General features: G+C 44.4%; 1 protein-coding gene across 3 annotated transcripts in view; it reads left to right on the top strand.

The window, feature by feature from the left end:
* Positions 1-15,652, top strand: part of LOC126544632 (tuftelin-interacting protein 11-like) — a 32,559-nt gene extending 16,907 nt beyond the window's left edge. For 2 of the 3 annotated variants that reach the window (XM_050192071.3, XM_050192073.2), the window contains 8 exons: positions 1,012-1,202; positions 2,109-2,305; positions 3,188-3,406; positions 4,660-4,710; positions 6,855-7,061; positions 8,782-8,957; positions 12,182-12,256; positions 14,316-15,652. In XM_050192071.3, coding sequence (XP_050048028.1) covers positions 1,012-1,202; positions 2,109-2,305; positions 3,188-3,406; positions 4,660-4,710; positions 6,855-7,061; positions 8,782-8,957; positions 12,182-12,256; positions 14,316-14,489 — 1,290 coding nt within the window. In that variant the 3' untranslated portion in view covers positions 14,490-15,652. The remainder of the gene's footprint in view (positions 1-1,011; positions 1,203-2,108; positions 2,306-3,187; positions 3,407-4,659; positions 4,711-6,854; positions 7,062-8,781; positions 8,958-12,181; positions 12,257-14,315) is intronic. The other variant, XM_050192072.3, reaches the window with a different exon arrangement.
* The last annotated feature ends 252 nt before the right edge of the window (positions 15,653-15,904 follow it).

The raw sequence follows: 15,904 nt of genomic DNA, 5'->3' as shown, positions 1-15,904 counted from the left end.
ATTGTTCAGCTGCTTGGTCGATTTCTATTATGCACATTTTTGCATGTATGAAAACAAGTTACTCAGTTCCCAGATTTTTCCTCTCACAACTCACTTGCGCACAAGCGTCGGGCAAAGGCGGTGCAGCTCTTGCACGTTTTTGCCCTTGACAGAACGGAAATACGCCCCTGCTCGGGCTCTGCCGACATGGGGTCGGAATTCAGTGCGCTGGCTGAAAAATGCGAGCGCGATAGTAAAATATTCTGGTTTATACACTACCATTCAGATCGCAGAAGTTGTGAAACAAGGTTAAATGTATCCTCTCGGCCCTGCCAGTCTGCATTGAATGCAGAGGTGCAGTGTGGCAGCTGAATGGAAAGGCATGCTCTGCACCTATTCTGCCTTAATGGGAATAGTGTCTCGCTGTTCAGCGTGAGGTTACAGGTTTGATGCCCAGCTGCATCTTGGTGCGCTTGAAATGCAACAACACCTTTGTGCATGTTAAACAATGCCAAAATTAAGCAGGAGCCCTCCACTGGGGTATCACTCCTCGTCCCAGCGCCGGTTTGTGGATTTGATTCATTGGCTGTACTGAATTGTCTTTTTGTGTGTGTGTGTGTGCGTGTGTGTGTGGGTGTGGATGGATCTTGTGGTCCGAAATGTTTCCCCGTGCCTGAAAGGATGCCTCATTAAACCTATAACCCTTTCTGTGTTACTAAAGTAACAGTATGTTTTCACGTTTCTGTCCTGCCATATCACTGACGTCTGACAATAATGTGAGGACCATACCAAGAGAGCACTTGCCATTATCCGTGTCATTCTCCCCATTTTGCATAAGCAAAAATAAACCGTTGTGTTCATTTCATAATATTGGAGAGAAAAAAAAAAAGCCCGCCGCTGTAGGTGCGTCACCTCCGAAAAAACCCTACACTGAAAGGGTCAACTGACAAGATAAAAAAGTTGCAGCTTCACCCGAAAGGCTGCCAGTTAAAGGGTTGAATTAACCGAGAAACCGCTGGTACCCCTCTCCAGGTGAAGAAGGAGCTGGAAAATTGGTCCCCCTTGAAGGAGCGGGATGCCCACGTCAGCCTGTTCTGCACGTGGAAGGACCTGCTCGAGATATACGGCAGCAGGACGCATGACCACCGCGATGCACCCGAGGAGGACCCTTACCACAACTTGGTCTGGGAGACCTGGATGCCTCCAGTGCGGCAAGCGATACTGTGAGTTGGCCGACTGTCACTGAGCCCTCCTTTGTTTGTCTGTCTCAGCGTTTACTTGTCTTGCTAACCCTACCTGGTGTCTCGGTGCCTATGACATTTTGCAGTTGAGCATAAGGTTGTGGGCTCGATTCCTAATTGCCACAGCCACATTCCCATGGGGGGTGGAGTGCACAAACACACATATACTTAGATTTAAGTGCACATTAGGAAAAATCAGCTGATAAAAATTAATCAGCAGCCTCCCCCCCTCCCCTACGGCTGCCCTGTGTTGTGTTGGGACATTTAACCCCTGTAATTTTATTTTAATTTTATAGCTGAAAAAAAAAAACATGAAGTTAACAGCAAGAATGTAGAGCAGGTTACACATTCATACAAGACATCTACCCTAGCCATGGTTTGAGCCAGTTTGAAGAATAGATCGCTAACAGCCACCTTGTGGCCATTACGTGCACGACATCTTGTATGTTGAAGCACCTTGCAATCCATAATGGTTGGCACAAGCTTCCAAATTGGGATATATTTTTTTTTATATTTTAAACTCAACAGCGAGAGGGTTTGTCTGCATGGCTGCGAAGCTTGGAAACTGGCAGGTCAACAAATGCATCTTCGCAATGAGATTTGTGTCAAGTGAAGAGAAAAGGGGGAGGAGTGGTAAAAAGCCAAAAGCAATAAGGTTGCTGTTGACGATTTTTGTGTAGGTGAATTCCGAATGATAGCAAAGTTTACGTCTTACAAATTATGGAGTCTTCAGTATGCACTTGAAATTGCTGCCTAGTGTGATTTTTCTTGCTTCGTTCTGTGTAACATCTGGCTCTGGCAGCAGCTCACCCCCTTACAACACAGTGAACAATTTGCTGTTGCTAATCCTTACGTGAGGCTATGTATTCTTTTTTTTTTTGGCAACAGAGAATGGTCACCGCGAAACAGTGATCCGCTGATCGAGTTGCTCGAGACATGGATGCCGCTGCTGCCCCGATGGATGTTGGAGAACATCCTGGATCAGTTTGTGCTTCCAAAGCTTCAAACTGAGGTCGAAGCATGGAATCCGCTGACAGACACCATGCCAATCCACTCATGGCTGCACCCGTGGCTTCCTCTGATGGGTATGTCACAAAAGTGTCACAACTGTGACACTATGTTGATAGAATCAGATTGCTGTGACAGTAAGCAGTTGTGAGAAAATGTGCACCTTCCAGGCTGCGATGGTGTTCCTTGTCAGTGGTTTGTCATGAGGTGAACAAATTTGATTGGAAAAACATTCAAGCAACATTAAAGAGGAATATTGAGTTAAGCTGTATATTAGCAAATTACACTATTGCAATAGCGAAATGGCCACTCTTACCAGAAGAGGGCACTTGGTAAATCAGAAAAGATGCAAAAATGAAAGATGGGTGGCAACACTGTGCTATAGTTTCCGCAGAAGGTTGCTGTAAGATAAGAGATTTTGGCAGCGTCTGTTAGGATCTGGCTCTGTTTTGGCAAAGAATGACGTTGCATTTTAAAGGAGCTGGAAAGTAAATCATTTCAGTTCAAACTTTTCCTTGCACTAAAATAGCCAAAATGTAAAAAATAGTGTTAAGGCCCATGACATCACACTTTTAGTTGCTGGTGCTCATGTTTCAGTGCAAAATTCAGTTTGGCCTTCGTTTTATCTACTGCTAATCAACCTTTACTGCTCACTTGATGAAAATAGAGCTTTCAGAGAATACTTGACCAGTCTAAACTGAATTAATGTGTTTCTTAAAAGTCCCTTTCAGTGCAAGAGATGCGTTTTTTTCCAAACTTTGGAAGCCTGTCAACCAGGAAACCTGTCATGTCCTTAATTGGAACTCTAGCACTTTCGTCCTACCGTAATGCTACTTCGACCTCATGTATCTCTCGTGCTTTCAAGCCACCGCTGTGCGCACTCTAGAACAATCGCATTTTTTAAAGCTCGACATGACTGCGTGCAGAACGCTCTAGCATTCATCATCCGTCACATGCAGGATTGCGCCTGGAGCCCCTGTACCCACCTATCCGGCTGAAGCTGGCCAATGCACTCAGTGCCTGGCACCCCAGCGACGGCTCGGCCAAGCTCATTTTGGAGCCCTGGCGGGGCGTCTTCTCCCAGGGGACCCTCGAGGCATTTGTTGTTGCCAACATTCTGCCCAAGCTGGCACTGGCTCTGCAGGCCATGCCCATCAACCCACACCAGCAGCACTTGGGTGAGCGCCAGGGCCGTCTGTCGGGCTCTCGCACTTCGTCACATTTTCTTTCGTTTTCTCATAGTGTCACGACTGCAGAATCACATGATCGTGTTGTGTCACGTTTCCTTCACGGTTACGTCATGACCATGTTCCCTCCTTTCGTCACATCCATTGTTCCCCATAGCGTCACAAGTACAGCGTCACATGTGAGCGTGTCATTTCGCACTGTTCATTTTCCTGTGACATCACAACCGTGTTTTCTAATCTCATGAAACACATCATCATGTTGCTCAGTTTCTCATGATACCCCGATTGCGGCCCCGTGAGGTTATTTTGCATCACATTCTCAGAAGTCAAGACAGTGATGGCTTTTACATGGTGCTGACATCGTTGCCCTGCCCTCTTTCGTAGTTTAGTTTAGTGCTAGCAGAATGCAATGATGGTATCCTTTTATTTATAGCCATGTCATTTATTTAAAGCCTTCCAGTCATGACTTGAGAACACCTGCCATATGCACTCCAACCCATTTTTATTCGTGTGCAAATTTCGTTCTTGTGATTCAGGTCCCCTGGGAATACTTGGCCTATATATTCATACCTCCGCATATCAAGTGGCTGACTGCCAATCACAAACTATTGTTCCTCTACCAGGTTATTGAACATCACATTTTTCTATTGCAAACTAACTTGTTCACTGCGAGGTGGGTCACAAGTTGGCCACTGCAGTATTCCCCCTGTATGGCTGTGCAGGGCTTTTCTGCAGTGTGCAAGCGACATCTTTGCTAGAAATCGATGGAGAAGAACAATTCTTTTTGCACCTGGTTTGACACGTCATAGCGTCATCTCTCTGCACATTGAGGAAGTTTTGGAGGAGCACAACCCCCTATTGACCCACCAGCGAGCCATCACCAACAGGAACCGAGACTTCCAAAAGTGCTGCAGCAGTGAACGTGTTAATCTTTAAACCTCTGCTTAGATTTTGACAGTTAACAAAATTTGCGGTGCTGTGAAGTTGTCTGAGTAATTAAGCATGTTTGAATTATAGGTTGGTAACCATATTAAATAACGAAAAGTACAACAGAAATCTGAGAGTATACCCAGGACATCTGTACATTCCCCCTGATGTCATACCTGTCAACAGCGGGTCAATAATTAACCCAAGTGTGTAGCATGCAGGCCGTGTTCAATTTCTTTTCTTTCTTTTTTTTATGATGCTTACAGGCATTATTGACATTACTCCTGCTAACAACCTTGTTAACAACCTGTTCACAGATCCCCGTGGCCAAAGAAGTCCCTATCCATTTAAGGATAAGTGCCAGCATGGTATGGAATAACTGTTTGTGGGATCAATACGGCTGTGCACGCACTGGGGCCACTGTCTTTATGCATGCTGTGACGCTGTTTTCATCGGAATAGCTTTATGATGGTTACCGTAATTAAATAGTGAGCATGCAATGTTTTCATCTCCTATTATATTAGCCTTAGTATAGTACAGCCTTAATAAAGGGAAAATCAGACATCCACCCGTTCGTAGCAATTGCTACAAAGGAAGCTCATACGGGTTCCTCGAAAGGAACCTGTAAATTCGTCCCGGACCGGGACGAATTTTTCTTCAACTCTGAGGCTTTTCTTTCGAGGAACCTGTATGAGTTTCCTTTGTAGCAATTGCTACGAACGGGTAGATGTCTGATTTTCCCTTTATTAGTTACTTTTCTCCACCTTGTGGGTTTCCGCAGAACTATTACAGCAAATTGCCTTATATAGCCTTAGTACCTTTTTTGTTAATTTTTTTAATGGTGTTTGTATGTCTATCCATTGCTTCAAGTATCAGAACGGAGGTCGTCCTTTAAAATGTTTTTGTGGCTCTTGTAACGTAAAGCAGTGACAGTAGTGGTAAAAAGTTCCAGTGCAAGCACATTTCTTCTAATCTGGTCCAATTTAACCTCATCGTAATGAAATCGTATCCAACTCAAAGATACCTTTGTTATCTCCTGTATTTGTTATAACTGATATCGGCGAGAAGAATTTTACGTTTCCTTCATGTTTTGTGTTCATTATGTCAAAGTGCGACGGTATTGCCAATACCGCAAAGCTGGGATTTATGCTATTGCAAGCAGCGTCGTGCTAGTGGTAAGAGTGCGTGCAGAGTACCAACAGGAACACTCCAAGCTAATGGGACGAGAAAGCCATTTTAGTAGGAGGGAATGTATGCTTCCATCGCGTAAACAGTAAGGCTATGCCACATTGAACTTCAAGGGTACACTATCTATAGCATTGTTTAAGGCCAGCTCGGTAAAAGAAGTTGTAAAAAGCTGCAAAACCGGAACCTCTGTGCCACTGTGGACAGCTTGTGCCGCTTAAACTTACAAACAAGGTTACAAGATAACTGTCGCTTTAAGTTGTAACCAGAGCCACAAATGTGCAGAAGCAAATCGAGGAAGTGGCTTGCGGATGCTGACAGTGGCATCCCGACCTTCTTTGGTTACCCTTCATAATTTTCATGCTTAGATGTGTATTAAAGAAATGTCAAAGTACATATAAAGAAAAGCTGCTGCTATGCCTTTCCTCCTGCTAATGGCCTTCTAATGTTTCATCACAGACAGCGCAGATTTCCATCCACCACTCCGACTTTTACCAATAATGCTGTTACCTGTGACCTTAACTCGACTTTTCCCTTCACCCATTTGGGTGGCTAAAGCGCTATACTGTTAGGTACTGCAAAGACGCAGGTATACAATACCAGCCAGAAAGGTTGCATTCCAACTAGGCTAAAATGCAAAAATGCCTTCTGTACTTTTGTACCTTCTCGCTCCATTGTGTGATTGCTCAAGCTATCAGACACGAGCACAGCCAGAAGACATACACACAGCACTCTCGTTATCTTTTTTATGAGCAGCTCTATCGTACTTAGCTGTAATGTTGTACATCATTGGTAAGTTTTCCTCTGCATTACGTCACAATAATGTTGGTGACATAAGGTCCTGCATTTCGAGATGACTTTAGTATCAACCTGAAAAAAAAAATGTTGGGCAACATTCTTACCTGCTAAGTGACATGCTGTTACGTGCAAAAAATCATGTGGTGAAATTTGTAAAACTACGAAAATATTCATCAGTGCCTCTTTAATCCCTTAACTGCTGTGACAAATTCTGGAAACAAATTTTAGATGTGCAAAAAATTGGTGGAAGTCGATGCGTATTTTTTTTCTTCTCAAAATTGCAAGAAACTTAACACACTGCACATGTGCAAAAATTGCCAGAAATTCATGATGAGGCAATTCATCATCGGCACCGGAGCATGCTTGATCGTGACGGTGAGTTATCTCATCAACGGCAGTTAAGGGGAATAAGGAGTGCCAGGTCGTCAGACCTGATCTGTAGCCCTCCACTGTTTCAGGATGACGAGATCTATCTGTCTCTGCTTCTGTCGGTCAGTGAATCGGTCACTCTCCTCCCGTCACTGCGCAGACGTGTGGCAGTGGGTGATGGCGTGGGAGGACCTCTGTCCAGCGTCCAGCATGGCCACCCTCCTGGAGAAGACCTTCTTCCCCCAGTGGCTGCAGGTGCTGGCGGGCTGGCTGCAGCACAACCCAAACTACCAGGAGATCTCCAAGTGGTACACGGGATGGAAGTCCCTCTTCTCCGACGCCCTGCTCCAGCAGCCCAGCGTGCGCGGTCAGTTGGTGACTGTTCGTGTCCGCACCATTGTGAGCGTAGATATCTTTGCAACATTACCTGGAGAGAAATCTGGTGTCACTGTCTATGTGCATTTCCTAATGGGCGTAGTGTTGTTGCCTTGGGAACGGCGGCGGTCTGTGGGAGGCTTTGTTTCGAACTTGGCTTGGCCTTGGTAATCTAAAGCCTTCAGCTTTGTTAACGTAAAGTGTTCTTAGAAGTTCTCATTCACCCGTAGTACGTCTTTCAATGAAGTTTACACACTTGCTGCGCATGAGCAAGCTAGGAAAAACAAAAGCTGACGACAAACTGTCACACAGCGATGGTGGAGCTTGCCATCTGTTATTCAACTTTAGCGACCTGCCAGTACTTTTTACGTTTCATATAATCGTAGATCCAAACACAAGTTCACAGCATTGAAGAGAAATTTTGTTGTGTGATATAAAGAAAAAAGCAGCTATTCACATTCTCTTTTAGTAGATAATGAACCATTGTGACAGACAGAGTGGTGATAGCCAGGCAAGCGTTTAAGGTGCCATGGCTCTCTGAGAATGATGCCAATCCAAAGCCACCACCTCCCAGCATTTCAATGCATACACAGACGGCGAAGGGCCAGTTTTACCTCTAGGTAATATTGTAAGAAACTCCGTAGTCGTATAAGAGTAAAGATATGTTTATAAATGCAGAATAGGAACATGCGCACTCAAATTCTTTTAATTCGACCTTGGGGGGGAACTTGGGGCTTCTGGAATTTCCTCGAATAGTGTAACTTGGCTTGCAGTTTCAGCATGACCTATACCCGACTCAGGCGGGCACTTCGCCACAGCGAGTGTCACTTTTTTGGTGCACTATTACGAGGCAAGGGAAAAGGCTGTTTGAAATTGGTGACAGTGTCAATGTATAAATCAGTAACCATGTTATATCTGTCCATTATATTATGCAATGTTTGCAATGTAATATTTCGTTAATACACTGGAACCTCGTTATAAGGAAACCGTGTGCAATGAATGTCTTTGAAACCTTGTTTTAATTAATGAAAATTATCCTGCCAATAGATATAGAATTATTATAGAATATAAATATAGAATAGAATTAGACTTGTCTCCGAAGCAAAACAGTACTTGACCATTGCGCACCGATTGTATCGCTTCCTGCAGTGAACGGCACCTGTTCGGCGCAGCCATTCGAAATGCTTGCAGCAGGTGTCGAATAGGTGTGCTTGCTTGTGCGTTGTAAAGCAGTCAAAGGGACAAGTGTGATGGCCTTGGTGAGCAGCTGCTTGATCGCAGCTACGTACGATGGTGCGAAGTACCAGCGCATCCACTTCTCTCTCCTACTGCGGTGCACTGGGTGTCTGGTGAAGTTAGCCATGGCCTCCTAGATTTTATCGGTGCCAACAAGACAACAAATTATAATAGTCATCATGACTGTCCTGTTCGTATATTTCCTGTCCCATTGTTAGCATTGTTCATCACGTTGAACGTAACTAGCCCAGCTTAGAACTTCCGTGTTGGTGAGTGTTTGTTTTCTTTTCACAGCAGTGTCCTTGCATAATGTGACAATTCTTTTTCTTCTTGCTTCGGTCTACATTCTTTTGGCACAGTATTGGTAGTGGTTACAGTGAACTGCAGTTGGCACTCAAGGCTATAGCTGCGAAATGTCGACACTTGACAACCCCCAAATTTTGAGAGCCCCTGTCCTGTGGTGCTGTTTGGTGCAGAGCAATTCAAGATGGCGCTGGACATGATGAACCGTTCTGTCTCGGGCCTGCCGGTGGCGCTGCCTGGTCCCGGAGGCGGGCCGCCGGCTCCGCCGGGGCTTTTGGGATACAGGCCGGCGCCACTGCCTCCACAGCACATGCCTCAGGAAAACGTGGGTGGACGACCAGAATACAGCGTGAGTGTTTTCGTAGAGGCTGCTTCAATCCGCGGAAGTTCCTTACTGTTTTGGGGCGTTTCTCGAACAGGACTGTGACTCTACTTAAGTTACCGTGGCACTAATATTGTAACACAGGGCCTCACAAATATTAAGATCCCGTATTTACTCGTGTAAGGCCCACACCCCCCCCCCGCTTTAGAGGGAGAATATTTTGAAAATTAAGTTTCACGCATGCGTGCTTGGCATTTGAGATTGGGCAAGCACACAACGTATGATTTCAGACACCATGCCACATGCTGGTTAATTTCCACAAGCAGATACTAGGTGGCGCTAGTTGCTGTCCTGCCAACAGTGACGTCATCCCCATATTAGAATGACCGTATCTCGCCGGATCATGCGGCATCCTCCATGCGCAGCATAAATTTAGCACGCTGTCTGCTGTGCTGTGGCTCGTTCAGCTGCATCGTGCTTTTGGGCACATGAAGCGGGCATCTCTGCGAAAAGTGTGTGTTAATATTGAACAAAGCCTTCGTCAAGAGCTTGAAAGTGACAGGAGTCTCAAAACAGCATGGACGGCTTGAAGTACAGTGAGCTTCGGGAGAGTGCCAATGGGGCGAGCTCATCAAACGGTGAGGGCAGCGGAAGCCACGAGGATAATTACTTAAATGGGTTCGAAGCTGGCAAATGCTACAAAAAGAAGTGCAGCACTAGTAAATACAATGTGCATACGGCAAATTACAAAAGAAGAACAGGAAAAAAAAGGAAAGTGCCTAGTCATATTGGTTGCCACTTTTTTTTTTTTTCCACAATTATGCAAAATAATTGTTGCAGCGAACTTCGCCGACATAATATCAGATGAAGAAGCGTCACTAGGGCAAACGTAAATTACAATGGAATCTCGGTAAACAGAAATCACTTAAACGAAATAGTCAGTTAATTAAACGGAACAGTCTCTCAATTTGTTGGTGTTGTAATTGAACAGTCTAAAAAAAAAAAAAACTTTCATTAATCGGAACCAAAGTGTTCGCAACTCTCTATAAATGGAACTACAGAGTCAACCTCTAAAAGATTTTTTTTTCGTTTTCGGAGAAAACCAGATTTTTCGGTTTTGGTGACACCTATTTTTTCAAGAAAGTCATGCATTCTGGACGCACAGCATGTGCAAGTGCCTAGCATTTTACGTTACGTGCTAAGTAGTGGCGTAGTCGCAGGTGACTTCTTTGGCTGCTGCTACAAATATTTGTTGCTCAGAATTAAGCGACTTCAAGCAGCGCCAATTTCACCCTCAATGCTTGCATCAGCAAAGCCGGTAATGAAGCAAGAAAAGTGCTGTAAAATGATGGTTGTAAAAAAAAACTATATTGGTAGTCTGCTATTCTAGTGCAGTTGATCTCTGTTCAAGTTTACGGAGGATGCAGAGTTGGTGCGTTCGTAGTGACAGCACTACAATGGTCGAAGTGAAGACTTACGAGGTCGTATGCAACCATATGTGCTTGCAGCAAGATGTTTGGCAACCTTTTTTTTAATTATGTATATTGCTACTTGGAGAATAATTAAGCCACTTAAGTTCTGGTGAATTCATAACTTTGGGCTTCCATTTGTGAACTATTTGAATGCATTTATCGAACTATTTTGTTCTTTTTTTTTTTTTACTAGCTGCTACATTTATTTCTTAATACTGAACACTTCTGACAACAGCATTAGGAGGGGCATGTTTATGACATATAGCACTCGACGGTCTCATCTGCACATCTTTCCCTGCACACATCTTTCTCAATAAACGGAACTCCTATTTATCGGAACATATCTCTCCGGTTCCTCCAAGTTCCGTTTACTGAGAATGTACTGTATTATAATAACAACGCCACAAATACAAGAAAGGCAAAATCGAGATGCTTGTTTAGGCTGTCAGTAAAGTGTTGGTTGAAAGCCCTTCAAGTTGATATTTTATGACACACAATGTGCTGGAAGACTTTTATAGACGGTCATTTCATTACCACATGCATATAACAACTGGTCGGGATAAGGGGGTGCAAACGGCGCTACGCCTCGGCACACTCAGCGCCACAGTTGGCGCACGCCTGCCCGTCAACCATGGTTTAGTACAAGCTCGAGGAAAGAATAGACGACAACCTCACGTACACTCGGAAAGCATTTATTATGATTGCAACCAACACTTTGAGCAGGCCAGCTAGCTATAGTTCATGTCACTGAAGATTCTCTCGAAGAGAATAATACACTGGGTAAAGAAGAGCTTACGGTTAATGTGTGGCACATTGGGTGTGTTGGTACACATTTAAAAAGGTGGCAGCGCCAAAAATGACACGGACGAAGACGAGACGACAAGGACGTGCGCTGATCAGCTTATCAGCTGTCTTACGGGCGGCCGCGGCGACTGCCACGGCAAAATGTGGTTGGCTAACCACGTGTGGAAAAATGGAAGCGGCGGCGGAGACTGTCGCCGCTTGCTGGTGACCAAAGAGACTCCGGCCATGTTGGAGGGATCTCGCATGACGCACCCGGTGGCGCTGATAGTGCTTGCGGTTCGCGTTCGCTGCCCAAGAAAAAGGAAGGCTTTCCCCTCCTCTCCCCAAACCTGTTGGCGCTTGCACCCGACGCGACCTTTGCCGTACTTGCGAACGCCGTGGGACCCGAGGATTCCCACAAACTGGATATAGTTAGTTGAAGAGAACGAGAATGGCTGCCACATCGAAGACGATAACAAAACCAGGCTTGGGTTATCTTTTAAACTGGTCAACGCTGTGTTTCTCATAAACGCACTCTCTAAATGTAATTATTGATGTAACGGTATTTTCAAAGGTGGACAGTGCTAGTTGCTGTTGTCGCTTAACTAGAAACGAAATTCGCAGTCTCCTGGGACACACTGTTTATTCTCATTAAATCTGAGAAAAATACACTGTCTTGCAAAATCCAGTAAGCACAATACTAGCCAGAGGTATGTTCAATCTATCAGGAGACATGCAAGACGGCAACACTGGTGTTCGCTGCACTTGTCTTCTCTCTACTGATTTCTGTACTTCTATAACCAACTTGAGTCTGCTTACAAACTGAAAATGTTGCTAGTGACACTGTCAGTCCATTTAATGTGCCTGGCCATGCATTGCAGCGTAATACAGAGGCAATGTCAAACCAACTTCCCACTTTCAACTTTTAATAAATCAGTGAGTCATTTGCATTTGTAACCTGAAATGCATAACACTGACCTTCTTGCCATTTTGCAGCACATGCAAACAATTCGAAGCTCCACCACTCCAGCCAATGCACAGATGACCTTCAAAGAGCTGATCGAGCAAAGAGTAAGGCCACGTTTCCATGATCGCATCAATTTCACTGTGTCATGCTTTTTTTAGGGGTGTGTGAGTGGTGACTTTCAAGACTGAATAGAGTAATGCCAGAAGCGAATCAAGTTCAATATTTTTCTAATAGTTTTGTAATAATGAAACAGCTGTATTCACTATGAATATAAAACAATCTTAACATCACATTGGATTCACAACGTTTGCAAGTTTCTGTGATTTCATTACGTGTTATGAAGCATTGTTTATTGACAACACAAATGGAGCGTTAGAACAAAATAAGCAGTTTATTTGCATACTTAGAAAATGTCTGGTTCTTTCAGCGACTTTGTGTGCTCCAGTATGAAACATAATGTATATGAATAGTGACTATGTAATTTGAATATCGAATAGAATAGGGCAATATTCGATTAGTTATTAGGAAGTTTCAAACATTCACACACCCCTACACTGTTTTACTGGCAAGCCAAACTTCAGCCTGCAGTAAAATGCAGAACCCTGCAAAGCACTTTCATGTACAGTCAAACCTCACTGCATCATGAATGACATGAAAGTGCTTGTGCTATTACGATATTTATTACGAGCTTATACAGTCGCACTAACCAGGAAAATGTACTAATCAACTGTAGTTGACATTTACGTAGTGTGAAGCATTGCGCAAATCATTGCAGCAAGCTACGGCGACGTGGGCCAAGCTGGTGGGGCCCGAGTGGTTCGAGTCGTGCATCGGCATTTTGCTGCTTTGGCAAGCTTGTGTTTGCACTCCTCGAATTCACTCTGGGTCACCAGCTTCTTCAAGCTGGCCATTTTTGGTGGGAAGTTTTGACATGCCCACTCGGTGCGAATTGTTGAAGCTGTTGACGCCCAAGGAACCCAAGACGCATGCTGTTGTTGCTGTTGTTGTCCTGTTATGTTGTGCTTTAAGATGGCGACGGAAAACCAAAATGAAATGCAGCTAGTGGGCAATGCATGATTACGCTGCCACCATAGCAAAACATCATGCTCACTTCGCGCCGCGTGCAACAGGGCAACAGCAGCGCATTTGGCAGATCACCTGTCAAAAGTGTGCAGTATGCTTCAAACCGCACCATGCTGCACGCACTGTGAAACAGATTGGTGAAGATGCTCATCACAATAGTGTTGGTGGGGATATTTGTGAACGCAGCATGCGATGACCTGGGGGGGGAGGTTGGCTGGTACCGCAATAGGAAATTGAGGGCACACCAGCGTTTTTCTTAGGCGGGCAGGCGAGTATTGTGGGGAACATGCTGTGGTAGGCAGCTACTGTTCTCATTCGCGTGGTTCCCACCTTTTGTTGTTTTACTGGGCTCTAGCGGCCATATTACGTATCACACGACTGTAGTTTGGCGATAAACATTGGTGCCAAAAGATTGTGTTTTCCGTGAACATATGAAGGGTGATTATATTGGGTAATTTTTTGTGTTCTTGATCGGGAATGTTCTTGCCGGGAAATAATATGTAATGGGATCGTATCATTGAGGTTCTACTGCATTCATACACATCGATATCAGTTTTAGATTTACTTCAGTATATCCAAAGTTTAGGCAAATCCATGTACTGTCGATCAATCCCATGCTGTCTGAACTGCCATGCTACTATAAGCACTAACGCCAGGGTTCTCTCTAGTATTTTTGTAGGAAACTCTGTGCTGTTATATAATGCAAATAGAACATGATACTTCATTTTAGAGGAAGAAGGTTATGTAATGTGCTAATGAGTAGGCTTGACAGGCCTTTTATGTTGCACAAAATTCTGTGCCAATACACCTAGACCTTTGAACTGAGTTCCTTTATTTTGCTTTGGATAGTACATAGCTGTGGAGAAGAAGTGCTTCTTTTAAACATTTATTCAGCTTTATGTTCTTGCTGCACCAGCAATTTTTGGCTGTTCTCGTGTACAAAATGGTCCAACCATGCTCCTAGCATAGTTTATTCGCTCAGGTTTTGATGTCTAGCTGTTTTTAATAATTGAGTGGCATTCTTTTGCCATTTATTGTGAGCTGAATAAGAGATCATGTCTTTGTGCCTGACACTCGCAGGCCCAGGAGAAGAACCTGCTGTTTGTTCCCATGGCACATCGATTCCAAGAGGGCAAACAGGTTTACCGGCTCGGTCACGTAATGCTGTACCTCGACCGAAATGTCATCTTCGTGTTCAACGGCAAGACGTGGGTGCCGACATCCCTCCAGTCTCTGCTGGACATGGCGGGTTGAGCCCATCGAGCACCCCTTCACATCACGGTCGTGATGTACTGGCTTTGCAGCAGTTGGCAGTTTGCAATTGAATGCGACGAAGGTCATTCTTTGTTGCTAGCTTTCAGTATGCAGCAACAGTGAGATGGTCACCAATACCAGCAATGGTGCGAGTGCCACCAGAGACAAAGCCATGGCACACTTGTGACATACAGGCTTAGCAGTCCGATTCTTCCGTAGCTTCCAGCGGGATAAAAGAATCACAGGTGGTGGTGTCAGCATTTGCTTAGTCACCCACTGCAATCAGTTGGCTAAATTTAGCTCGTTGACAACATTATGACCCCGCCTCGAGTGCTGCAGGTGACAAAGTCGGGACACGTTTGTGACTGTAGGGGTTTTACCACCGCAGTCACATTTCGCCTGCTGGTTTGAAGTTAGTCACTGATCTGTCTACTTTGTTACGTAGCATTATTATTTGCCTGAAACTGACTAAATGGCAAGGCACTGTCGCACACCACTTGCATTGAATGACATGCAATATGTTTGTGACGATACTTGTCTGGTACTCATATTCTTGCACCATCTGCAGCATCAAAAGTCAGTGCCTCTGACAATCACCTTGTTTCATATTGTCATGATTTGACTAAATTCTCTCATCTCGGCATCAGTGTGTCACAAATTGTTTGTGACAAGCTTTCTAGGTCTTTTCTGGTGAATAAGTAGGCATAGGTTTCACCTGCAGTAGGCACTAATGATGCAGCAGGTATTCCCACACAGTGAGAGACTTGCTTCTGTGGGACGCTATGCCAACGGTTGGAAGGTTAAGATGATATTCTTACTGAAATGTGGTTGTACTTGTTTCCATTAGGGGTCTTACTATGACATAAACTGATCTCCCATGACCTATTTCTAACAATGATGTAAATCCTCTCATATCAATTGCACCAAACATTTGGTGCTTATGGCTGTAATAGATAAACTGCTACACATGTACATAAAGCAGCTATCATTTGTTTCACATTTTAGATGTTGTGATGTTCAACACCTCTCTTGCTGAATGTGCTGGACATGATGGTGTGACTTCTGGTTGTGTCACAGAGTGCTTGGCTTGCCATCATTTTTTGTAACGCAGTCTTTTGTGTCTCTTGCTGAGCTCCCTGTAAATAAATCCTTTCCTCGGTGCATTGTTGCCTTTTTATTTTGCGTAAGGTGGGAATTGGTGAAAGGGCCCCTCACCAGGCTGAATAGCAAATTTTGGCTACATGCTGGAAGTTGTTACCTGCGCTCTGAAGAGTTTTCTACCACAATAATTTTTCAAATTCGTTCATTAATAGCAGAAATAGAACTATTTGAAGTGCTGCAAACCCATGATATCGGGAAGCGAGCGTCACCGTCAGCATCGACACTCTCTCCACTTGCCCTGTCTAGCCTTCGCA

Source organism: Dermacentor andersoni, chromosome 10, assembly GCF_023375885.2.
Source record: "Dermacentor andersoni chromosome 10, qqDerAnde1_hic_scaffold, whole genome shotgun sequence".
In the NCBI taxonomy this organism is placed as follows: domain Eukaryota; kingdom Metazoa; phylum Arthropoda; class Arachnida; order Ixodida; family Ixodidae; genus Dermacentor; species Dermacentor andersoni.
This window is presented reverse-complemented; position numbering and strand designations above follow the sequence as displayed.